At 37.0% G+C, this 26,430-nt stretch overlaps 2 protein-coding genes across 2 annotated transcripts in view; both read left to right on the top strand.

Moving 5' to 3' along the window:
• LOC129000104 (protein FAM98A) lies at nt 1-8,352 on the top strand. Its single transcript, XM_054427000.1, has 8 exons — nt 1-300; nt 1,323-1,522; nt 2,517-2,668; nt 3,683-3,802; nt 4,678-4,857; nt 6,016-6,216; nt 7,049-7,124; nt 7,762-8,352. Exons 1-8 carry the CDS (start codon nt 263-265, stop codon nt 8,112-8,114), a joined length of 1,320 nt encoding a protein of 439 aa, XP_054282975.1. The 5' UTR covers nt 1-262; the 3' UTR covers nt 8,115-8,352.
• Nucleotides 8,353-13,209: 4,857 nt separating this feature from the next.
• LOC129000542 (thyroid receptor-interacting protein 11-like) overlaps nt 13,210-26,430 on the top strand; it is a 67,803-nt gene continuing 54,582 nt past the window's right edge. The window contains exons 1-2 of the mRNA XM_054427504.1: nt 13,210-13,450; nt 18,072-18,157. Coding sequence (XP_054283479.1) covers nt 13,336-13,450; nt 18,072-18,157 — 201 coding nt within the window. The 5' untranslated portion in view covers nt 13,210-13,335. The remainder of the gene's footprint in view (nt 13,451-18,071; nt 18,158-26,430) is intronic.

Below are 26,430 nucleotides of genomic sequence, written 5' to 3'. Positions count from 1 at the left end.
CTCTCAGAAGCAGAAGTCTCTAATCTAATCATAATCTAGCATAGCTTTAATACTATAACTATATCAGCTTTTAATATTTACCCTGAAATTAGATACCGGTAATTTTATTAGTTTTCGTACTTTTATATCTAGATAAGTTACATTTTGCAAATTTACATTATTAGGCTAAGTATTTGGCCAAGTTTTAGGTTAGGCTTAGGTAGCTTGCAATTGTGTTGTTTTACAAAAATAGGCTTCACTCAACCTCGTTGATATTTTTGATATGGAAAATGACATTTTGGATGCATTCAAAGACATTGGGTAAGTACGCAAGTTGGACCAGAATTTAATTTCAAGTAAGGTAGGCTACCGGTAACTGATAACTTGAGTATGCTAGGTACCTAGCTACTTAGCTAACTTAGCTACTTAGCTAACTTAGTCATCTATGGAACCTGTGGCTAAAGATTTCAGTTTCTTAAATGGGCTATGCTAATATCGGTTGAAACCATCGATTCGATCAGTAAACCTTCATGCGATTTTTTCACCGTCAGCAAGTTTGGTTGGTTAGGTTAGGTTATGATAGTTTAATTTTGTAATAGGTAGATATATTTAAAAATATCGATCATTAATCAATATTCTCATAGCCCAGTTAAGAAACTGTACGGTACCCAAGATTTTTATTAGAAATGACCTGTGGTTTCATCACTAACCCTTTCAATGCTAGAATTAGTTTTTTAATTTTCTTAAAAATGCTTAGAGTTATTTACTTGTTCAATCCGAAAAGTGCTAGGTTTGCCGTGGTAAAGTCTAGTGTGCGAGACAAAAATCGGTAAAAATAAATTAAACGATATAACGGGCCTCGATCGTAAGAGGAATCGAGAGAAACCATCGCTGTTTCAAAACAACAATCCAGTCAACTGATATGCCCATTTAAACTCACATGAACAAGAGTCGCGCCGGCATGATGAGTTATATTGTTGTTTAGTGTTTGGATGAAACATGAACAACGATATATCATTCCATAGCACTACCTATTTGGGAAAAAGACGCACAACGATATATAAGTTCTGTTTTGATCAGCTTGTGGGCTTCACTCACCTTAATTTGTTAATCCAGGACTCGTCAAAATGTAACACAACGAAGACACACAACACAAACATACACGCACTTAAAAAATCGTCCTTGGATTTACTCCGACGTTTCGCGGGACCAAAGATAACGTCCCGCTTCATCAGGGAATTAAAACTTTATTTTTCTCGCGTACACGAGCTGAACGCCTAACCACGACTGCCGGGATTAAAAGTTTAAAGGGTTAATAATCTAGCCCCACAAAAATGTTTCAGGTATGACAACATAAATTCTGAAAAACTTGAAAATGCTGTTGCTGAGGGACCAAAGTCAGTTGAATATACTCGTTTGGTGGAATGGTTATCGAAGGAATTAAAATTACTTTGCAACCTGGATGAACATGTGAATTCCATTTCCAGCCCAGATGATTCAAGCTCGTTTCTCTTGGAAGTCAGTAGCTTTCTCAAGGAATTAGGTGAGGGAAAGGTTATTGAAACAAATTATTTTGAATTATGGTGTTGTACTTTTCTGTTATACCGACGACACCTTCATTAAAAAAAGTTATATATTAGGTTATTATATTATAAGGTAACCTAACCTAAACTTAATGTGGTCGATACAAAAGTAGGCCTATCAAGGTGTGGTTGGTATAACAGAAAAGTACCTATACTGTATTATTAATATTTAAAGTTTTAAAGCTCATTAAATGGAGGTTGTTGCGCCTCACCTTGCAATGAGAAAAGTATCTAGCTTAAATACACTATATTTAAGTAAATGAGGAAGCGCCAAATTGTCTCAACTTTCAGGAGAGTGCTTAAAAGCGGAATATTTCCACTGTGGGAGAGAGAGAGAGAAAAATTTTTTATTTACAACAATCTCTATCACTGTGGCAAAGGCAGTGTGTGTTAGGACTGAGTAGAAAATTTCTGAATCGAAAACATATATTAGGCCTATTCTCTTTAGTGCTGTAAAACACAACTGCCCAAAATGGTATTACGACTAAGCCTGCAATGGCGTTCAGAAGGAGAAGTAAGAGCGTCTTCCGGGGTTCTACCAGCTGTAGAACTTTCTGAGTGGCGGCACCGCAAAGAACGGCATGCTTCCTGTGGACTTTATGTGATCTATTTTTGTGATATTAATTTGTTGTTCTCTGTAAGTTAATTAGGCCTATAATTATTTTATAGTGTTGTCATTTAAGTTGAGAATAGTATTTTTGCAGGTTATAAGTGTCATTCTTGATGATAAAAACACATTATTATGAGAACCTGTTATAAATTGAAAATTTATCAGCTTGGTAATATGTTGAGGTAAATCGTCATATATGAGGTCATTTTGGCCTTGGTGTTAGTTTTAAAAACAGATTTCCTAGGGATATTTTTCTATTTTCCATCTTTAGTGTTGGTTCAGTGTCTTTAAGTACAAGTCCTTAAGTTTCTAATACAATTACTAATCTTTTATTGGCTGTCCAGGATGCCAGTACGGTTTGTTGACAGAAGGCAATGTAAATCAGCGGCTGATGTCGAGAGACCAGCGACTGCTCCTCCTGGATTTCCTGCTAAGTGAATTGGCGGCAGCTCGAATCCTGGCTGTAGATCGTCCTGATACTAGAAACAACATGGAGGTCTGTCTGTGTTCACGTTTTACAGTGCAACGTTATTATCAATGCAAGCAAGTGAAACTTAATTTATCCTCGGTTATCCTCGACTTGAGAATAACTCGAGATTAGGGATTGGGGACGATATAAGCTCGAAGATATTTTAAAATGACACTGGTTTTCAATGGTCCACTGTATTTTAGCAAATGTTCCATATATAGAAGAAGCTATTACCGTACCATAGGTCTCATGGTAAGATCTGTACCTGATTTACATTTTTGTTTTTATGTTCCCAGATGACAACTTTAACAACATCTCCAAATTCTCTATATACGTGTCCGTTAGGACAATAACTTGAGTAAAAAATGGTCGATGGAATTTTTTTTGTACAAACGTATAAACCTACACTTATTCACAAGGTCGGATTTGGCATTTTGGCGTCCTATGCCCCAATAGTTTTTATCCCCCTAGTATGGATGGTTATTTAAAAGTTACTTTCTTAGATCTTACCTTTGATAAAAACTACTAGTGGCTTGTAGGGACATAAGTCCCTAAAAAGAGCAATACTGTAAAACAAATTATTCAGAAATATATTATCTATGTGTCAGAATAGATATCCCTCTACACCATATCTTTTGTGTAAAAAAAAGTGTTTCTTTGTTTGCTTTTGTGGGTGTTATTTTCAATAAATAATTTGAATCACTCCATAGATTTAACTCAACTAAAGTCAGCAAACATATAATAAATTTGTGAATTTATGCTGGTTTATTGGTAGCTTTGTTCTTTTGGTTAATGGTTAAAAAAAAGGCCTCCCTGATTGGAATTTTGGAAATTTTCTTCGTCAAATATGAAAAGGCAAATAAAGGTGTGTTAAGGTAAGCTTAGTTCTTGTTCAAAACCGCTAAAATAGCATCCCGGCCCAGTTAATACTTCTAAGTTTTGCTCTTGAAAACCTTTTAGAATTGGACAATTATGGAAAGAGGAGTTCTAATGATTGTTAGAGGCATACTCGTTTATATGTTTAAACTTGTGTGTTATTAGGTGACTCTTCAAGAGAGTTCAACGGCTGCAGACCTAAAAAATCTCCTGATTGCCCTTAAGTTTCCAAAACCTCCAGCTAACATCACCTCAGAAGTGCTGTTTGGAAAAGTAGTAAACAAGGTAGATTTGATTAATTTATTTAATATTTACTTTAAAGAAACCCTAATTTAAATTTAATACCAATTTTTTATGTTTGCTGGCTTAAGCTGGGTTTTTGTTGGCGAGGAAGCAGATTGTGGAGTGCGGAGTCCGCTTTCTCTTGTCTCAGGAAATTTAATGGTACTGTTGTCCTAGAAACAAAGAGGACCGCCATTGAAATTGCTTCTCCACACTCAACGCTTTGTATCCTGTGTCTAGGAAAACTCAGCTTTCAACAAGTATTTTAATGAAATTGGTTCAAGTCACCATGAACATCTCGGTTAAGACTTAAAAACCTAAGCCCGAGTATAGCTCAGGGCATTAGTTCCTTGAATCTAACCTGCTAGCCCAGTGTGCTTATAGCAGCAGTCAGCGGCGCCCCCAAAGGGGCTTTGGGGGATTAAGCCCTCTCAAGGACCTAGGGAGGCTTAGCTCTTTACTGGAGTCAGCTGTATACGTAAATTTTTCACAAATTTTTAAAATATTAAACTTCCTAATTGTTAGTTGTAACAACAGAACTTGAATTTAATACAGCAAGAAGCAGGCGTTTTGTAACAAGTATTTTTTATGCCTATGCAGACAGACTTAAGTGATTTTAGTGCCTATGTGCCGTTTCCACTAGCGACCAGCGCTAGTTGCTGCAATGCTCACTTGACTTAGTCTGTGTAGTTGATTGTAGTACTCGTATTCTAGTTGTTTGGTTGTGAGTTCTGTGTATGGATGCAAATAGACTGAGTGGACTGGCAGATTTTAATATTCACATAGGAATTGAAGTCACTAGTACAGAGGTAGTATCTGTGCTAAAAAAATTAAATATGGACATATCTTGTCTATTTGACATTTGTGTTGCTTTTCAGACCAAAGAGGTGATAAGCAAAGCACCGCCTGCCCTTGTTGCCAAGCCTCTGTTTACGGGTGTCCTGTCCGACAAGCAATGGCATCAGGTCAAAGACACGCAGACCGAACTACACAAAGAATACAAGATGCGAAGAGAAATGTTGACAAAACGGCTAGATGTCACCATTCAATCGTTTGGGGTGAGAACCAAAATTTTCATTCACAGTCTGATGTAGAAATGAAGTATTGTTGATTTTTTTTTCCAGACTCATGTTTACTTAATGATTGCGCTTAAGAAATGCTCCTGGCTAAATAAACAGCTGTTCATTAATAAAAATTCTACAAAATTTATAGTTTATTTAACTCATCCTTTCCCTCATATTTGGCTTACAATACACCCAGCGTCTTAGTATTTAATTATATTAATAATAATTATTATTAGTTCTAGTTTAAATACTTAGCAAAGTTTTTATAATACCATACCGGTAGTGTAATGGATGCATCATTGTTTTACAGTTTAAATGTTGTTTATTAATCATCATGTGACTGTTATACTACTTGGATTGTTACTTAGACATATTGGAAATGAATAGACATACGCGGCATGTTTTTTAAGTAAGTACCGTTTTTAAATTTCTCCATTCCAGCACTGCGATTGGCATTTTCGACATTTGCCCTGTGTATGGGCATCTATTGGTAAGACCTAGCCGGAAATTCGAGAACAATCGGCCGTGTTTACATCTGGTTTCGAGCATTCAAAATGGTGCCGCCAATTGAGACTGCTGCCGACTGTGAAGTGCACGCTGTAATTAGTTTTGTAAGTGCTAAAGGTGTGAAAGCCATTGAAAATCATCGACAGATTAGTGAAGTGTATAGCGGGAACATTATGAGTGCCGCAATAGTACGCAAGTGGATAAGGGCATTTTAAGACGGCCCCACCAACGTTCATGATGAGCAACGCACTGGGCGGCGTCATTACTGTCCCCGTACCCAGCGTGTTGCTCATTTACTGCACTTAAAAATCTAATTACAGCGCGCACTTCACAGTCGGCGGCAGTCTCAATTTGCGGCACCATTTTGAATGCTCAAAACCGGATGTAAACACGGCCGATTGTTCTTGAATTTCCGGCTAGGTCTTACCAATAGATGCCCATACACAGCGCAAATGTCGAAAATGCCTATCGCAGTGCTGGAACGGAGAAATTTAAAAATGGTATTTACTTAAAAAACATGCCTCGTACAATGCTGAGTACGCTATCAAATTAATTATTTTCTTCCATTTCTGATTTCAACCTGAAAGTCAAGTAAACTTAAGTAAACATGGTTTTAGTAAACCCTAAAGTTTATTGTATGTTTAGTGGTCTGACCGACTGAAAAACCAACAAGACCGAATTGTGACGGTATATGGAACAAAACGGAACACCATGAAGGTAGAGCCCGACGTTGACTTGGCGGACATGTTGGCTGCTCGTGAGGACCTCGCCATCTTGGAAAAGACATCAAATGCCTCAGTCCGCAAACACACACAGTCCTCCATCAACAAAGTGATGATTGGACGGGTAATTGTTAAACATGTTGCTACTACTTTAAAGGGTTTGTCAAAGAAATTAAGAGTTATGTAGTTGAAATATGTAAGTTGCTGGGTTTTTAAAGTGCTCGGTTACTTATTAAATCAAACAAAGGTACTTTCCTGTCAAAGGGAACATTCATTATTATTATCGATGATTATTTTCTCGATATATCAATATTAACAAATTGAAACATATCAGCTGACAACTATGATAAGTATTCATATAAATATCGTTTAGTATCAACAAACAATCATGAAATGAAAATGTTCTAAAATAAATAACCTAACATAACTAACCAAACTTGCTGTGTAACATCCCATGTTTAACTTGCCTTTTCTGTTATCAAAAGGAACTTTTAAATAGTACAGTAAGTTTGGTTGGTTATGTTAGGTTAGCTTAGAACAGTTTCATTTCTTAATCCAATAGACTATTTTAGCCTAAACAAGATCAGTTGTCAATATGTAATCGATCGGTAAACAAAAATATCGATATATCGAAAAAATCATCGATAATAATGAATGTTCCCTTTAACAGGAAAGTACCCAAACAAACAACAACCAAGCATGTAGCATGCTGCGATACACGTTGGTAACATTCAAAACTTTACATATTTGGAATGTTCTTGTGTTCTTAACCCGTAAATTGTTCATACCAATATTAAATGAGCCTCAACCAAAACTTCAACTTCTCTAAGCGTTCTATTTATCTCCATGAGACACCTATGGTGTTGAAAATAAATGTATGCAAATTGCATAGCAAGACACTGTTAAAAACCTGAATAGGCATTCAGCTAAGCTATTCAATTCAATTGTTTTTCCAGGTTCCGGACAGAGGGGGTAGGCCGAGCGAACAACAACCACCTCCCCCTGAGATGCCCAGCTGGCAACAGCGGCCAGGTGGGTGTTTTTTGATGGTTTTAATACCAGTGGCATTCTGTAATTCAGCTAAGGCAAAGCGTTCCAAACCCCTCAAAATATGTGGAAATGCCGCAAATCGAACCTGTCCTTCTTGCACTGAAGTTTGAGACTGTACTGTGAGCCATGCTTATAGATTATGTTAAATAAAAGATTATTTTTGATTGACTTTCCAAGAGATAATACAAAAAATTGCATTGCTATATATCTCATTAATACTCTTGCAATGCATTTGAGGAAAGTGCAAATTATTTATGGATGAGAAATTTAGTAAAAGATGTTTGTTGCAGGAGACATGATTATGAAAATCTGTACACCTCCTGAAAGACATTGGTTCCTTTGGGTCTGTGGTCTATATGGGTCGGCCACAACTGTTCTTTAGACATTATGAGAGTTTTTGTAAAGTTTTTGTTCGGATATTGTGAACCTATATGAATCAAGCACATTGTTTAAGTTTTAAATTTTTTGTGACTCCGACATAATAAGACTTTCATTTAGTTTTGGACATAATGGCACTTTTCTAAATTATTGATTTTAAACTTTATGAGACTAGTTGATGGTTTTTGAGACGTCATAAAAGCAGACCAGTCTTCTTCAACTCATACATTTTCTATTACAGGTGGTGGTGGTGGTGGTGGAGGAGGAGGGGGCAGAGGAGGAGGTGGATTTCAAGGAGGCGGTGACCGAGGTGGAAGAGTTCAAGGAGGTTGGAATCAAGGAGGTGGTGGCTATCAGGGCGGCGGATACCAGAACAGAGGAGGAAGAGGGGGATATAATGACAATAGGGGAGGTGGTTATCAAGACAATAGAGGGTACCGTGATAATAGAAGTGGTGGGTACCAAGACAGGGGTGGGCACCAAGACAAGGGAGGGTACCAAGACAGGGGAGGCTACCAAGATAGAGGAGGGTACCAAGACAGGGGAGAGCGAGGCGGGGGGAGGGGTGGTAGAGGAGGGAGGAGAGGATACTAACTCATCCTTGCATCACGATAATTGAACCTGCAATCTCACCGACTGATATTCTTTTAATTTATTTTTTAGGTTTATTTTTTGTTTACCTTTTGTCTTGCAAAACTTTTGTGAATTGAAATAATAACATGTATACTGAATATGCTGGAATGGTTGTTTTTACTAAGCAATTTACCATGTGATTGAATTTACTTTTGTAATAGAACTTTATTGTGATTCTTTAAAATGATGTTCAACTGTTCATGGAGTATATTGTTACAAAAGTCCTTTCCCATGCCTAATGTTTAATAAAGTATTGAAGTTTCTTTTAACACATTCGATGCTGACTGCTAGATGCCGGGACGGTGCCACGAGCTGAACTAACGCTCGCAGCTGCGTAACATTGCCGCCGATACACTGAATTACAGTAAAAACAACAGTAGTTATACTGGATGGCAATGTTCTGCAAGGCTTTAGTACTAAGTGATTCTGATAGATAGCAGCACTAACAAGGTTGCAGTCGGTAAAGTAGTGTCGCTATCTAGCAGGAAAGAGGTGGGACAAAGCCCTGTTCTAAACGACCCTGGTGGTGATTTTAGGAAACTATATTTTTTACTGTCAGAAAAGTACGTCCCCAAGAGCTGCAAAGAAATATAGGACGCTCGTGATGAGCTGGCTTATCTATGGAAACCTTAAACAACAATGAACGGTGATGTTCTGGAACGTTCCTAGCTCCTGGCGCCGTGGCCCACCTGACGTTCCGGAACGTCCGTTGCAGCGAACGTGTTAAGATAAATATTTTCTACAAGAAGGTTTTGTAAACATATTTGGTGCAACAAATCTTGAGCTATGGTCTATTCAGCTGTTGGTAAGAATTAAATTAAACCAGCTAACCAGCTGCAATTAGCAAAGTAAATATTTATTATTCTATCCAAGTGATTAAAACATGATTGAACTGATATAGCTAAGTAATTTTTCACCTAGAATACAACCATACAACTGATCTTCAAGTTATCTGGGGTTATACATGCCTCGTGCTTTTATTCCTATGTCCTGAATAGGTGATTGGCTTAGAAACATATAAGGAGTAAAACCCAATGCACATCACAAGGTGTATATGACCTGGGGTGGTAAATAAAAGTTTGGGAAGGGTATATATGTTGAAAAATTCAAATTCTTAAATGTCACATCCTACATACATAAAACAACCACTAAGTTATAGCCTGTTTCAATCATTAACATTAAATACCCTTGATTTTTTTAAATGCACCAAAAATTCTTAAGTACTACTAACCACTAGGCTAGCGACATGCATGCTAAAGGTATGGAAGACCTAATGTTGGATACATGTCAAACAAAGTTTGAGAAAAAAACAATAAAGGGCAACATGAGACGAGCATGAATACTATGAATGTATCTAATACGTTTATATCTATAGGTGAATTGAGTTCATATTTCATTCAATGGTTTGATTATGATCTAAATACATACCGGCATTAGATTTAATTCCGGTTTATACTAATTTATTACCTACTCTGTTTTCCATTCAAAATAAATCGCAAAATAGATCTTTTGCCTATCACTCATGTATCAAGCCAAAAAACAAAAATTAGCTGTCTATTTTATTTGTTAGTTTTAAAACTAATAACTTCTATATGAATATTCATAAGGTTAAAATGGGGAACTACAGAGCCCCTGGGGCGGAGCCCGAATGGATTTTTGAGATAAGAATATGCCTGTATGTTAATCGGGAATGTAAGCCATCATTATGTCAAAATTTCAGCCCAATCCGTCCAGTAGTTAATGCGTGATTGAACTTCAACAAACACACAAACTTTCACTTATATAATATCAGTAAGATTAATATATATCTTATCTTATCTTACTAATAAATGTGAAAGTTTGTGTGTTTGTTTGTTTGAAGATCAATCACGCATTAACTACTGGACGGATCGGGCCGAAATTTGGCATGATAGCTCACATTCCCGATAAACATATATAGGCATATTCTTATCTCAAAAATCCTTTCGGGCTCCGCCGCCCCAGTGACTCTGTAGTTCCCCGTGTTAACCTTAGGAGTATTCATATTTAAAGAGAATTAAAGGGTTTAGTCTCAACTAAAAAAATTGGTTGCAAAAGCATAAAAAAGCAGCACTATTGTTTTTCTGGATTTATGTTAACAGCTAATTTGAACTAAACAGCAACAAAAAACTGTGATACGCAATGAAAACTGTCAAAGTAGAATTGTTTACAGTTATGTTTATGTTTTTAATTTCATGAATAATTTGTGATATTTTGCGAATTTGTAATAATTTATTTATTTTATTTTTCTCTATTGTTTAGGTGAAGTGGTAGAAGATTATGGATATGGTAGATGTGGGCTATAATATACCGTAAATTTAAAGAAGCAAATTTTATCAAACTGTGTGTCCTCCCCCATTGCAAACGCAAAGCCTGAGTATATCTGCAATAAGCGTTTTTAACTTATGTGTCAACCCTGTTCGAAGGACGGATACTCTGCTAGTATATATATATATATATATATATATATATAGGCCTATATGTCCGTTGGCGCGATAACTTGAGCAAAAATGATCAGATTTTGATGAAATTTTTTACAAACGTGTAAACCTACGTTTATTCGAATGAGTTCGCGAACCAGCATGAGCATGATCGGACTATGGGAACGGGGGTTTGGGGGTTTATGGGGGTTTTTATGGGGTTTCCTATTTTTGACTCTAAAAACATAACATTTCACAATTTCTTTCCAGACCATTTTGTAGAGCTTAAAAAAGTAATATTTTGTATATTGAAGCGTTGTTGTATCGTATGCCTAAGGTTACGGAGATAATTACAAAAATTTAAATTTAAAACTCACGCTATTCTTATGGGATAAACTGTTGTAGTTTGCTTGTTTATGGATATATTTATTTAATCAAATTTCATAATTTTATTTATTTCATACTAAGCTATCAACATTTCAATACCCCCGCCGCAGCAAACCTGCAGACTAAGCGAATTTCCATTTGACTGATTGGATTTACACTGAAATGTCTACTTAAAAATATAACATTTATTCCCGATTTAAATAGAATTAGTTTTAACAAGTACTTTGGTTTGCTGCATCAGGGAGGGTAAAACTGTTTTTTTTTTGTAAAATGTTAATAGTTAGTAAGAAATAAAAACATTTTCCAAATTTGATTAAAATATGTTCATAAACAAGCAATCTACAACAGTTTACTTATTCTCCATAAGAATAACATGGGAATTTTAAATTTACAATTTTTTGGAAATTTCTCCATAACCATTAGGCAAATAGTAGCGCTTCAATATACTAAATTATTTGTTTTCTTAAGCTCTACAAAATGGTTTGTAAAGAAATTGCTAAATTTTATGTTTTTTGGGTAAAAAATGGGAAAACCTATTTTTACCCCATAAAACCCCACGTAAACCCCCGTTCCCAAGGCCCGATCATGCTGGATCGCGAACTCGTTCGAATAAACGTAGGTTTACACGTTTGTACCAAATTTCATCAAAATAGGATCATTTTTGCTCGAGTTATCGTGCTATCTGACACACACACATATATATATATGTATTAATATATATATATATATATATATTTATTTTTATTAAATAAAAAAGAATAAAAAAAGAGTACTCATGTTATTTTATATATTATTTATTAATATAAATATATATACATATAAATATATATATATGAATTTGAACGGATGGTGTTTTTGGCCTCTAGGGACCACAAAACGAAAAAAAATTGTCTCGCGTCCAGGATCACCACAGACAAATGTGACATTGTTGTAAGGTTTCGAACCACGGCGACGCGCGCCCCTAGCGGGAACTCCCGAAACTAGCCACCCTGCCCCGCACCCCGCGGGCGCACCCCACTCGACTTCCGACGTATTTCATAATAAACTACAAGTTACAAGTTACAACTTGTAACTTGTAATTTCCATTAGATTTGCATTGGGTGATCAGCTGATTTACTAATAATATTAGTTTGTACTTTATTATGAAATGGGCCCCTGTCTTACCATGAGTACTACGGTAATAGCTTATTCCCTATGGGAAATTCGCTAATAAAACCACACCTCAATCCCTGTAGCAGCAAATCTAGGTACTCATTAAATTAATGTAATCTAAATAGGAAATAAATCTGACAATTTCAGGGTATATTTTAGTAGAAATCCAGCCAGGTAAATGGAAATTCGCTTAGTCTGCAGGTTTCTGCGGCGGGGGTATTATATGTCAAATCAAATCTTTATTCATCTTACAATCTTTATTCATTAAATAACATGAGTTACAATAGATTTCGTAAAAAATGTATAATGTAAAAACCTTAAAGACACCTCAAAAATATGACTAGGCCTACAGCATGAAAGACTTGATTTAAAGGTTTCCAGACAATAAAATAAGTAAAGAATCAGCAGTTCAGACAAATGCACCTCGTAAAAAATCATTTTGGTAACTAAATTATAGCCTGTTTCAATCATTAACATTAAATACCCTTGATTTTTTTAAAGCACCAAAAATTAAATAAATAAATACATGTACAAGACTATTGTCATTGACTAAGGAAACAACTTTGTTTCCCTTGTCTGTGCTATTGTCTTGTCTGTCTTGATATTTTAACATCTGTATTTTACAAAGAACAAAAATCCCTCAATCATGACCCTTCCAGTTTTTTATTTGCCCTTCCCAACTCAAATGTTCATCCATCTCACCTCTAAAATGTTGGCAGTTTTTTTGATTTGATTGCGCATTTACTGCAGTTGATTAAATTGATGAGTGTCAGTTTGTCAATTTGTTGCGTCTGAACCTGAACCATATTGCCTGACACACAATATGTTGAGTATTAGCATTGACTTTAAATAACTACAGGTATATAGAATATATAGAATATATATAGTCAATGGTATTAGATTTGTATTCTCATAATCAATGCCAAATCAGTACCAAATGTTTTCCTTTCAATCAAACATTCTTTGAAAAAAGTCATCAGCTGATCAGATTGACGGATTACACGATGGTCGTCGTCGTCTTTGAAAAGTTGTTGAAAACAAAATAATGATTACAGCTGAGAGCTGAGATGTGAGTGTTGTGGTTGTGTTGTGAAGCGAAGAAGAAAAGTGTCGCGACGAAATGAGATCTGTCAAAACATTTCAGGGATTTTCTGAAATTAGTTTTTGAAAATTAGAATTTGGCTTAAGAGTTCGGGAATTTTACAATGGCATGGTTTGGTGAGGGGTTTTCATCATTGAAAGGTCAACTTTCCAACTTTACTAAAGATGTCGCCACAAATATAGTAGGGTTAAGTCCCCATGAAGGCTCAGAACAAGAGGGTAAGATTACTCATTTAGGCTAACTTTAATTTACATACAGTTTAATTTTTTCAGGTTCTCTTTCGTTGTTGTATTTTGAAGTCTTTGGAGTCTTTTAAACAAATTATAACTAGGTATTTAAGTACCAAATTAGGGCCATTAGGCTACTTAAAGGAAAGTGGGTTTTGTCATATTGATGGAAAATTATGGTGTTTATTTACAATAAGCTTAGATGCTTCCAAACGAATTTTAAATTGTGAAAGCTATCTTTATAGTTTATTACATCCTGAATCTAAATATACCATTATTTTTCACCGCTGATGAATATTACTCAAGATATCGCCATAAAAATATACAACAATAGAATAAACAAGGTAGGGCTGCATTTTACAAGTTAGTGGAATGAACTGTGGTTGAAGTAAGCCTACAGCTGATTGTTTTCAAACACACAACAAGCAACTGGATGATATAACTAACTGATTCTGATTGGCATTTGGCAATAGGCCTAGGCCTAATAACGACACTTCACTGAAACTAGAACTAGAATAAGTTATAGTAGCATAGAATACCAAAACCAATACTGTGCTGCTAGTTCGTCTGCTACGATAAGTTTAGGTTCAGTGGCGGCGATAAGAACCCGCAGGCCCCCCCGCAAGTTTGTTCGCCGGGCCCCCCTCTCCCTATGATCTTTAAAAACATTTTCCCATGTATTACAGCCTAAATTTTGCAATAAACTTGACAAGGCATCTCCCGAGGCGTCATTATCGTCTTCCATGATCGCGGCAAAATCGTAAATACTTCCCGTAGTCATAAGTCATGGAAGAAACATTTAGTTAACCGTGATTGCAAATGCAACCAAACCTATGATATCATTAGATAGCAGCATCATCGTCTCCCGCGTTCACGGCCCAATCTAATATCACGGCCTAATATCTCCCCGCGACCCGTTGGTGGTGACAGGTAAATCATTTTTCCGTTATCGCGGCTAAATCCTAGACATATCTCTCGCTAAAAAATAAACGTCATTACCTATCGTCTTCCGCAATCGTGGCAAAATATTGAACATCTGCGGCCGCGGAGACATCGTCATCGTCACCCATGGGGAAAATGTTCTCGTCGATATCCGCGATCGTGGCAAAAGCGTAGGCCTAATCTTTCAATTTCGTGAGCGTGATCCTCACGGATATAAGAGCTTTTACTTTTAATTGTGCATTATTGTATTGAATAGGCCTACTGAGAAACAATAAAAGGTTTAAATTACCTGTATCCGTCAAGTGATCCTGGTTTGTAGTTGATTGACTACAGCCGTTTCATGTTGTAAAAACACATCTTCAGGTCAAACGTATATACATTGATTTAATCCATGGAATGGTCATCAAGGTTTAAAGTTCACAAAAATAACACATACACGTACACGAAAACATTAAACATAAATTGGCCAACACAAAAATACGAAAAACGCGTGATAGGCATCGGACACGTACGGCGCCACTAGAAGGTAGGTCATGACTGTCGTGTGCCGGAAGTGATAGCCCCCCACTATCAGCTGTTATCTATTGTGGTCTAAGATGCGTATGGCGGCATTGTAAACAATGTTCGACTCGAATGAGAGTTTTTCATTTAAGATGTTATCAGGCTGTTTTTTTGAAGCACGATAAATTTCAAATTTCTTGTTTGATGGCAACGAGAGACAGTTAAAACTATTTGGAACATTCTTAAACAGTATCCATCCCAACATAAGCTTCACTCTAGAAACCGAAAACAACAATTCAATAAATTTCTTGGACGTCACTATTACAAAGAACGAAAATAGTTTGCAATTTAAGATATACCGGAAACCGACCATGACTGATCAGACAATACACGCATCTTCACACCATCCATACAGCCACAAGATTGCCGCTTATAATAGTTTTGTCCACCGCCTATTGTCCATTCCCCTCAACAATACTGATTACAAGAATGAGGTTTGCATATTAAAGTACATTGCTGTATCCAACGGTTACAAACCTTCCTTAATTGACAAACTCATTAAAAAACACTCCAACACAACCAGACCGAGTTTGGATGGGGAAAATAATAAAAAATACGTCAGTGCTGAGTATGGCGTTGTTCTTAATAACACCTTAAGAAGCGAGATGACAAAAAGTAACATCGTTGTAGCATTCAAGACGTCAAATAGACTTGACTCGATGCTAAAATCAAGATACCAACGAGAAGGGGCAGACAACAAGTTCAATAAAACCGGAGTCTATAAATTGTCTTGCAACGACTGCCCGAGCTTCTACATAGGCCAAACGTCACGATCATTTACCACCCGATTCAAAGAACACCTGCCTAAAATTTCCTCTAAGTCGGCATTTTCCAACCATTTGATTAACTCCAACCACAACTATACAGATATAAACAATAATCTCAACGTTCTCCATTTATGTAACAAAGGAAAATACATGGACACATTAGAAGAATTTGAAATTTATCGTGCTTCAAAAAAACAGCCTGATAACATCTTAAATGAAAAACTCTCATTCGAGTCGAACATTGTTTACAATGCCGCCATACGCATCTTAGACCACAATAGATAACAGCTGATAGTGGGGGGCTATCACTTCCGGCACACGACAGTCATGACCTACCTTCTAGCGGCGCCGTACGTGTCCGATGCCTATCACGCGTTTTTCGTATTTTTGTGTTGGCCAATTTATGTTTAATGTTTTCGTGTACGTGTATGTGTTATTTTTGTGAACTTTAAACCTTGACGACCATTCCATGGATTAAATCAATGTATATACGTTTGACCTGAAGATGTGTTTTTACAACATGAAACGGCTGTAGTCAATCAACTACAAACCAGGATCACTTGACGGATACAGGTAATTTAAACCTTTTATTGTTAAAATCAGTGATCCAGAGGCTATACCATAAAAATGCTACTGAGAAAATCGGCTCGAAACAGATTTTCAGACTTTGTGCTTGATCTCTCAAGCTTGTAGTCCAGGATCTGCTCGGCTCGAAAATCGACATTATAGGCCTATTATAGAAATCAACCGTTTCCAAAGCAACCCGATTTTGAACCAATCTGATTTGGTCTGAGGCCCTTAGGTAAGTAACATTTTTACCTGACTCGATGTAAACACATCTAAAGTACGAAGTAAACAAATCTAAAGGGCAGCCTCCTAATAGTAAGACATGAAATGAAATGAAAATCCTTCTTTAGCATGGAATGGTAGCTAGTGTCCTAGCCACCTAGGTTAATTTGCCGGTTTGGTCGTGTAACAAAATTGTCAAGTTTATTTAGTCGAATCAGCATAGAGGATCCTTTATGGTGTCACCCGCTGGGGGCTAGGAGGATTAACATTAATGTTTTAAATATTCTTAGGCCAGAGGCCACATTGGTTATAAATACGGCCCTATTATTATGCAACCAACTGATGACAATTCGTTTACTTAGGTTGGTAGATAATTTATAACGATCGGTCAAGTAATAGTGTTCGTTTAGCACTTGTAAACTACTTGAACTATAGGTTTGAACAAATTTTCATCATAAAAAAACCTATTTTAATTCTCATATAAATATTGTTATAATAGGAGATAAGCCCTGCGGGCCCGCTATCGCCACCACTGTTCAGGTTAAGTGAAGAGAGTAACTTAGCAGATGACGAGAAGAATAACATCTTTGATTACAAAATTAAACTTATCATTGACTTATAACTTACAACTTCAAAACATTTAATGCAGTCACAAATTCGCATAAAGTCTGACTGTCCACCCTGACATGCCTTTACAGACATATCAAAATGAGTTTGATAACGTTCTAGAGGTTTGGTTTGGTGAGGTTATCTTAGAACAGCACCATTTTATTTTGTAATTCCTAAAAGGCAGAATATTTAAATAATTAATAAAAATAAAATACTGGTAACAATAGTAAATTACATTAAATGATAGAACTGTCTAAACTTATTAGTCATAGATTTCCAGTATTTTAAGGGGCGGTGCTAGGCGTACAAATGAGAAAAAAAATGACAAAATGGCTTCCGAATTCCTAAAAGGCAAGGCTTAACAACTAAATATTGGGCGTGTGGCATCTACACTTGACGTAAATCGAGACTGATAGGTACCCATATTTATTGTTAGGCTATTGTTTTAATAAGTGAAAAGTGTAATCAGGTGATTTTCAAATAGCTGAATCAGAGTCTGCTAATAAAGTTGTCACTTCCAGTTGCTTGACTATGATTGAAAACAATCAGCTGTACCGGTATAGGCTTACTTCACCCACAGTTCATTCCAATTGCAAATGCCATCCGTCCTACTTACTTCCATGCATTAATTAAATAAAATCCTAGACTTCGCCAGTCCCTACCATTTAAATATGAGATTAAATCTTCCCTAGTAAGTTCTTTTTCATTAAGAAAACATTTTCTTACACCTGCAAGGATTGGACACCTACAAATATAATGAAATATGTCCTCATTTTCCCTTAAATTACATAAACTGCACACATAATTTTTCAAATTTTGTATTGCATTGTAGGAGGAGGTGCGAACTCAGAGAGCCAGCACGCCAACCAAAGCATTTGTTTTTAGAGCATTAACCTTAATGATTATTTTTGATTTTATCAAAATTAAAATATTCTTTGTTTCAGAATCTCCGTCTTCATTGCATGAAGAGGCCACTTTGAAGTCACATTCAGAACTAGAGAAGGGTAGCAGTAGGAGTCACGATAAAGAGGTAGGCTATGTCTAGATTTTCTAACAATATTATCAATTTCTACAGCGGTCCATATGAAGATGGTGTGATGACGAATTGATGTAATGTTGCCAGATTTCCTTTGGACTCCTGGTACCTCTATACAGGGTGAATAAAAAGTCAAGACCCCCCCCTTTAATATTTTTCCAAGTAAATATACAGAGATATCCTTTTGGTGGTCGAGCAATCTTAGCAGGGAGTTTCATTTTATCATTTTAAAATTGTTGAGTGTCCCCCCAAAAGGGGGGATTTGGGGGGCAACTCAAATATTTTAAATGTAAACCCCCTTCAAGTGACACCTCATTTTGAAGTGTTTACAAAAACTTAAAGAATGGTGAAACTAGAGGTCACTATCTCTTCTCTATCCAAAATGGTAGCCCGTCAAATGTTGTGGAAAATAAATGGTAAAATTGTTAATATTGGCTGCCATTTTGGATAGAGAAGAGATAGCGAGCTCTGGTTTTCACCATTCTTTAAGTTTTTTTAAACACTTCAAAATGAGGTGTCATTTGATAGGGGTTTCTATTGAAACATTTTTAGTTGTATCCCGAATCCCCCCTTTTGAAGGACACTCAAAATTTTTTAATGTAAACCCCCTTCAAGTGACGCATCATTTTGAAGTGTTAACAAAAACTTAAGGAATGGTGAAAACCAGAGCTCGCTATCTCTTCTCTTTCCAAAATGGCAGCCAAAATTAACAATTTTACCGTTGATTTTCACCAACATTTGACGGGCTACCATTTTGGATAGAGAAGAGATAGTGACCTCTAGTTTTCAGCATTCTTTAAGTTTTTGTAAACACTTCAAAATGAGGTGTCACTTGAAGGGATTTTACATTTAAAATATTTGAGTTGCCCCCAAATCCCCCCTTTTGGGGGGACACTTAACAATTTTAAAATGATAAAATGAAACTTCCTGCTAAGATTGCTCGACCATCAAAAGGATATCTCTGTATATTTACTTGGAAAAATATTAGAGGGGGGGTCTTGATTTTTATTCACCCTGTATAATATTAGTGTAAACAGCGGCTAAGAAACTCTCTTAACGTCTGGGTTTGTGCAATCTAGGAGACATCCCAAAAATATGCATTAGCATGATGTCTGTCTTTAGCATTAGCATAGGTCTGGGCCCATGTGCTGGAGAGGCATGTCTTCCATGACAGGCTCTCTCGTGTTCATCGTCGAGGGGCCTTGCGAGTTGCTTCCACCTACCGCATGGTCTCCGAGCGTGCAGTTATAGTGATTGCCAGAGTCATCCTCGTCTTCCATCTCAAGAGGGAGGGACAGGCGATCTACTGCAGGAGATCTGAAGTAGACAGTGAGACTGCTGCCAGAGAAGAATGCGACTTACAGTTTTGACCGCTGGCAGTATGAATGGGACACCGAATCTCTGGGACGTTGGACCGCCAGGCTCATTCCTAGCACCCGACCATGGGAGGAATGGGAGCATGGTGAGGTTGGGTATATTGTGACCCAGTTTTTGTCCGGTCACAGGTACTTCCGGGCCTTTTTGCACGGAATGGGGAAGGCCGCCAGCCTGGACTGTCTGTACAGTCCCAACATTGCAGACACGGCCGAGCACACCTTCTTCTCCTCCGAGCCTCCTTAAACTCTGAAATCAGCGTTGCCATTACTCCCGACAACATCTTTGGAGCTATGTATGCTCCAGGGGGAGGGAACCTGGTACTGTGTAAAGCAGATCATCGAAGCCATACTTCGGGATAAGAAGGAAAGCCCTAGAGGCGTAGTCTGAAAGGCCTAGCCAGAAGTAATGAGCTAAGCAGTTCCAGGCTAGTGTCATAGGAGATGAAGGGGGTTTTTGCCGGTGGTCCGGAGACATTGAGACCGCAGGAGTATGGCACTACTGAGAGGCCATTGAGCATCTCAGTGTGTGTAGCCTAAATGCTTTTTTAAATCCTCCCCACAAAAAAAAAGATGATGTCTTTGTATTTAAAAAAGTCTAGCACAGCAATCAATCTATGCTGATACTCTTCGTTATAATATGTTAAAAATTGTGTAGGCCTAATTGGATTAGCACTTTGAATATCTTTTTGGCAACCCTTCTAACAGTAGGTATAATGAGCCAAAATTAAATGGTTGCCTTAGTGAACAACATACAGTAGAGTCTCGATTACTGTATCGAAACTACTAAGGCGATTCCTGTTGACAATTGAGTACTGTGAGATTGTGTGCTATTTACGTGGAACATAACTGTACACCGTAGTGGGTACACTACCACTGGTTACTAACCATACCAGATGATACACCCCAGAGGCATTTGAGGTCTAAACTTGACTATACTTCTCTTTGTTTCCGATGTTGAATCACAAAACCCACAAAACAGGATACGATCGTCGGTACGTGGTCACTGTATGAATTGTATGACATAACCCACAGAGCGTTGTCTTCTGGTGAGCCTGACAATGCAAGGCTTTCTTTGGGATAGGATTTCCCAGTGCCGGACTTGTCATGATAAGAGACTTCACCTCCTGAGAGTTTCTTTGGAGCTTGGAAGGAAGAGATGTAGGTATAATATTAATACCTTTTTATAAAGAAAGATGTTCAGCACCACGGAATCTTTGAAAGTGAACTATAGAAATTTGAAGGGGGTGAAGCTCTAGGGAAATTACCTTTTTAGTTACCATTCGTCTCTCCGCTAGGTCATAAGCTGTAAAATGACACTCCAATCGGAAAAATCGGTTGAGTAGGACGGCTGGAAAAGGGATGTTACAGAGAAAACACTTATTGCAAGTGCATAATTAGATTGTACCTTACTGTGTTTAATTTATCCCACCAAATATTAAACTGGATCCTTATTCTTGTTTAGGCTATCAATCAACTTCTACATAGTCTTAGGCATATATATTTAAGTCATCTCAATTTAATGATGAGGAACTTAAGTCTATTCTCAAAAACAGTACTTCACTTTGACTTCAACCAGTTCCAGTTCCTGGCTCTGATGTTTTTATCTACTGTGATATAAAGAACGGTAGACAACGGTTGTATCCCTAAATGTTTACGCAGGGAAGCGTTTAATTCAATCCATAACTTAAGTCACCCTGGGATAAAACCCGTGAATAAATGTTAACTTCAAGATATGTTTGGCCTTCAATAAATCACGATTGTAAAGAGTGGACCTTGTACTGTGGAGAGTGTCAACGCTCAAAAATTACTCGTCATGTTCAAACACCTATCAACGATTTCCCTTTGCCAAATCGTAGATTTGAACATATTCATGTGTATATATATCGGCCCATTACCCATTAATATCAGGGAATTCAGAAAAAACTTCTGCCAATGGCGAGGATAAAGATATGACTTTAATACTAGTTTGATTGTTGTTAGAAACTATTCCCTCTGCATTCAATCCCGTTATCTTGTCAACCAAATATTTCGTCTTGCAATCGGGTAATAAGTGATAGTGTGAAAGGAAGTCTGAACCTAATATAGGTATTGAAACATCCGCTACCACTAGACTCCAAAGGAAATTACGTCTAAGGCCTAAATTAAGGGTGAGAGGCATGGTACCATAAGTCTTTATTTCACTGTTATTGGCAGCACTTAGTGAATAGCTAGTAGGAAAACGTTAATATTTGATTTTATACTTATAGATAAGGCGCTTAGGAAAACACGACACATCAGACCCGGTGTCGATAAGGAACCTAGTTCGTGAATTTCTGTCCATCACAAAGAGACGGCTACCAGCATTTGAACAATCCGTTGCGGCCTCTACGGATTGTTGCTGAGGTTTCCCTGAAAAGAGCATGGTGAATGACATTTGGTAGCATTGTTTTTGAATTTTCTATGGTACCAGCACAAGTTCTTAGAGGGATTAGGCTTGTTTCCTGATCTACCAAGGGACTGGGAACGACCCCTAGGTCTCACCTGTTTATCTCGTACTCCGGTTTCTGATAATGTTTGAACTTGTTTAGAGAGGGATTCTATTGCGTTTAATAAAGAAGCGTTACCTGAATAGACTTCACAAATACCAGGTGTTGAAGGAATGTCAGCCACCTCCATGATCTTATCATTGTTGATCTTGGTTGATCTTATCAGCCAGTTCGGCCAGATTGTCCAAGGAGAGCTCAAGTTGTCAATATGGCTTGTGAATGGGGAGGGAGTCGTCTGAGCCACAGTTGACGAAGCATGTTGTCTTGAAGGGAAGTCGAGCCCGCAAGAGACCTAAGATGCCTCAAAAACTGGGAAGGCTCGCGGTCTCCAAGGTCTTTACACAGGTCCTCTTCACTCAGCAGCTGCCGCACACGTTGCTCTTCGGATGCAGATAGGCGTTCAATCAGTTTCTTTTTAAGATGTCCGTATTTGTCGCCTTGAGGAGGGTTTGTTATGATGTCTTTGACTTCAGCAGCAATTCCTGTGTCCAATTGCGAGACCATGTAGTGAAACTTGGTGTCGTCGTTGGTAATTCCAGATATAAGAAATTGCGAGTCAAATTGACAGTACCACAGACTTGGTCTTTCAGGCTAAAAGGGCGGAAGTTTGACTGCTACGCTGTTGACCGACATGTTTTGAGAAGTGCTGGGTTGTCCAATCCGTTGACGCAGTTCTTCATTCGCAGTTCTAAGTTTGGCGAGTTGGTTAGTTGAGGTCTTCTAATGACATCGTTCGTTGGAGGAAATACAAAAGGTTTGAACTCTTCAAAGAAATTAACAGTCTTTAGATAACGGTTGTAGTTGGGGTCACCATTTTGGTCGTGGTTATTTTGTGTACAATCCTTTAGAAAACCAAAACCAGACTAACTATAATGCGTTGCTATGACAACGTCAGCTGACGCTACATAAGCTAACAGCTGATGTTTAAATAGTTTTGTTATTTTTGGTAACTAGGAAGAGATAAACAAAACAAGGATGAGATATTTTAGGCTTTCCGACAAAAACTGGTTTAATTTATTTGTACTGAACAATTAACTTCAACAATTCAACAATTAACGCTTGTTACTTGAAAAGTATGTTGAATTAAATCAATAATATTTGGTGGTTCATTTCAGGTATTTCTTCTAGTATAAATTAAGTCTGATTTTAATACGAGGTTCTTTCCACTAATTAAAGATGGATATTATTAATTTATGATTTTAACTGGTTGATTTATTGTGAAAAGGCTAAGAGCACGAATGAACCATAGGCCTAGGTTCATCTTAGTAAATGCTTTTTATATAACATATTGTAGCTATTTTATGACTAATTTTAGCCCTATTTGTCCAGTCTAATTAAGTTATAAAAGTGCAATATTTACTACAATGCGAAGTCATTACACTTTTTAACTACCAGTATGTAGGGAATGAGTTACAAATAGAACTCTTTTAGTTCAATTGGTCTATTTTTACTGACATTGGGTTAGAAGCAATGACTAGCAGTGGAAGGCTATGCAGAAGATGTGTTTTTTGCTGTTATTGTTTACAGGACAATGCTGTAAGTGTATTTGATATTGTTTTTTTGCTCCGAGTTTTACTTTAAAAAGTGAACAATGCCTGAAAAGAATCAGAGAAACATAAAAAATATGAAAAATATTCTGGGAAGTTGTTAAGGCATGAATTGAAGTTTGCCTTAAAACAATTCTTCTTCTTTGATGTAAGCATATAGGGTTCTTAAAAAAAAGATAATAAAAATGTTAATTTTGAGGCTAATAATTTGTTTTTAAGGGGTTTAAAGTGGCTCTTGGATTTATACACTTTGCATAGTAAGTTAAACAACTTGAAATTGTTAATTTGCAAAACAATTAAAAATGAATTTTCTCTTTCATGTCCAGCCACAGTGTAAAAAAGTGTAAAGGCTATACTTAGTATTGCTTTTCTGAAAAGTTTAATTTTGCTTATTTTAGTGACTTAACCCCAGAGATTGTTCCTCTAACTAAATAGTATATCCATTTGTGTTTCCTCTTCATATGAAGAAAATGATCTAATTCCTGTCATTGATTGACTTTCATTCACATGACAGGAGATTCTGACTTGTCTGGTCTTATGAACGACGAGTTTATGTTCATGCTCTACAACCTCTAAAGCATCAGTATTTTTACTCTTACTAAGAAGACTCTTTCGAGCCCTACACATTTTAGCAAAGTGACCTTTAGTCAAGCATAGATTGCAAGTTCAATTAAAAACTGGACATTGGCCACTAGTGTGTTGTAAACCACAACGTTTACTATCCAAACATTTTTGTAAAGTAGGCCTAGAAAAGGAATCATCCCTTGATATTTCTGCTAGTTGTTTCTTAGCTTGTTCATGTGCCCTACACTTACTAATTGCATCATCTGGTAAGGTTATCACTAGAAAGTCATTTTTCCCTTAAGCTAGAATCTGATATGCCAATTACTATTATATCTATAATCAATCTGTTTTTTAGTTGCTCAAAAGTACAAGAGTTGGCTTGGTTAACCAATTTTGTACAAACTTCTTCAAAACTATGGGTTTCTTGGGTGATTTTGTTAAATAAAAATCTCTCAAATACTTCACTAGATTTACGAAAAAAAAAAACTTATCAAATCTTTAAACAACTTCATCTAATTCAACATCTTTATCATCCATGAAACCTAAACTGTTATATACAGGGTTAATAAATAGTCTGGAGATCCCCTGTCAATTTTTTAATGCCCAATACTAGAAAAACTAAACTCTGCACACCTTTATGGCATGTTATGAAGTACTTTTTGGGCATAACCGTCACTTCATGTACACCCTCAAAATAGGGGATTTTGGGGGAAACTAAAAAATTTCAAATGGTAAGACCCATCGAGTGACCCCTCATTTTGAAGGCCTTGATCAAAGAAAACCAACAACGCACACTAGGAGTCTCTATCTCAACCCAGTAAAAATGGCAGTCAATTGAAATTCTCAGAAGTGAGTGAAATTTATCTTACAGCTTTCCAAGTCTGGAGACCCACTGTAAATTTTGTAACGGCTCACACTAGAAAAACTTAACTCTGCACACCTTTATGGCATGTTATGAAGTACTTTTTGAGCCTAATTGCTACTTGGTTCGCAAACCCAAAATGGGGGATTTTGGGGGAAACTAAAAAATTAAACTTTTCTTGCATTCATTTGATTTGGCATTAGGCAAGTTTACTTCACCACCGTAACAACACTACATGTTTCGTATATTTTTACACTTCCAATGTAAGTTGCATAGCAGAACTAGCAAATATTATTATTCTCACCAAGTGAATGTGTATCTGGATGGGTATCTGCATAGACAAAAAGAATTAAATATAGACCGTCAGCTGTTCTGCGGTTACCACAGGTTCTGGCGCACACCACTGGGAGCGCCATGTAGTTACGGCGTACGCGCTACGTAACTACACGGCGCTGCTAGCGGTGTGCGCCAGAACCTATGGTAACCATAGCACGGCAGACAGTTTATATTTAATTCTTTTTGTCTATGATATCTGTTAGACGAGGCCTCTCTTTTTCTACTTTCCTCACACGCATAAGATTTTTTATTATTAATTGTCTCCTCCTCCCGTTGTCAATGTTTCTACTTTGAACTCGAGGCATTTTCTGTTCTTCCACGAAAACTGATTAACTGTTTAACTTGGTCTTAGCCTACTGAATATTACCATAGACTAAAAGAATTAAATATAGACTGTCAGCTGTGCTGCGTTTACCATAGGTTCTGGCGCACACTGCTGGGAGCACCATATAGCTACGGTGTACGCGCTACGTAACTACACGGCGCTGCTAGTGGTGTGAGCCAGAACCTATGGTAACCATAGCACGGCGGACAGTTTATATTTAATTCTTTTTGTCTGTGATATTACAAACATTACATTTCAAAAAGCTAATGAGTTTCTTTTTATAAACAGCAGTTGTTTTTTTTAAATTTGTTCTATGTATTTCTTATGGGGAAAACCCGACCTTTGAGAGGGTCTCACACCCTTAAGGGTAGGATTTTTAAAATTCTAAAACCTTATTGCAAAACTACATATTGAGACAAATTTTTTGTAACCTTAAACGTTGAAATTGGTCCACAAATAAGGGAGGAGTTGTGTTAACAAAAACAAGGGATTCTGCACATCTGCAGGCAAATATATTTATAACAGTATGCATAGATTTTCCCTGTGATGCACACAAATTAGAAAAAAGGTTTTCAAGAATCATGCTTGCCTATAAATATATAGGATAAGCAGATTCAAACCCCCCCCCCATTAACCTGTTTGGAAATAGTAGGCCTACTACTGTATAGCATATATGCTCCTCAACCATTCTGTTTTCTGCTGCCAATCTTTGTGGTAGACCCCCAAAAAATC

This window comes from Macrosteles quadrilineatus, unplaced genomic scaffold, assembly GCF_028750875.1.
Source record: "Macrosteles quadrilineatus isolate MER2022 unplaced genomic scaffold, UCM_ALF_1.0 Scaffold_8__2_contigs__length_117827958, whole genome shotgun sequence".
In the NCBI taxonomy this organism is placed as follows: domain Eukaryota; kingdom Metazoa; phylum Arthropoda; class Insecta; order Hemiptera; family Cicadellidae; genus Macrosteles; species Macrosteles quadrilineatus.
The sequence above is the reverse complement of the archived record's forward strand: the minus strand, read 5'-3'. Positions and strand labels throughout refer to the sequence as shown.

Excerpts from the sequence above, each read along its gene's own strand:
- LOC129000104 (XM_054427000.1), top strand. The coding sequence starts at position 263 with ATGGAAAATGACATTTTGGATGCATTCAAAGACATTGG. Across the intron at positions 3,803-4,677 it reads TTGGAAAAGTAGTAAACAAG|ACCAAAGAGGTGATAAGCAA; the intron begins GTAGATTTGATT and ends GTTGCTTTTCAG. Across the intron at positions 7,125-7,761 it reads CAGCTGGCAACAGCGGCCAG|GTGGTGGTGGTGGTGGTGGA; the intron begins GTGGGTGTTTTT and ends TTTCTATTACAG.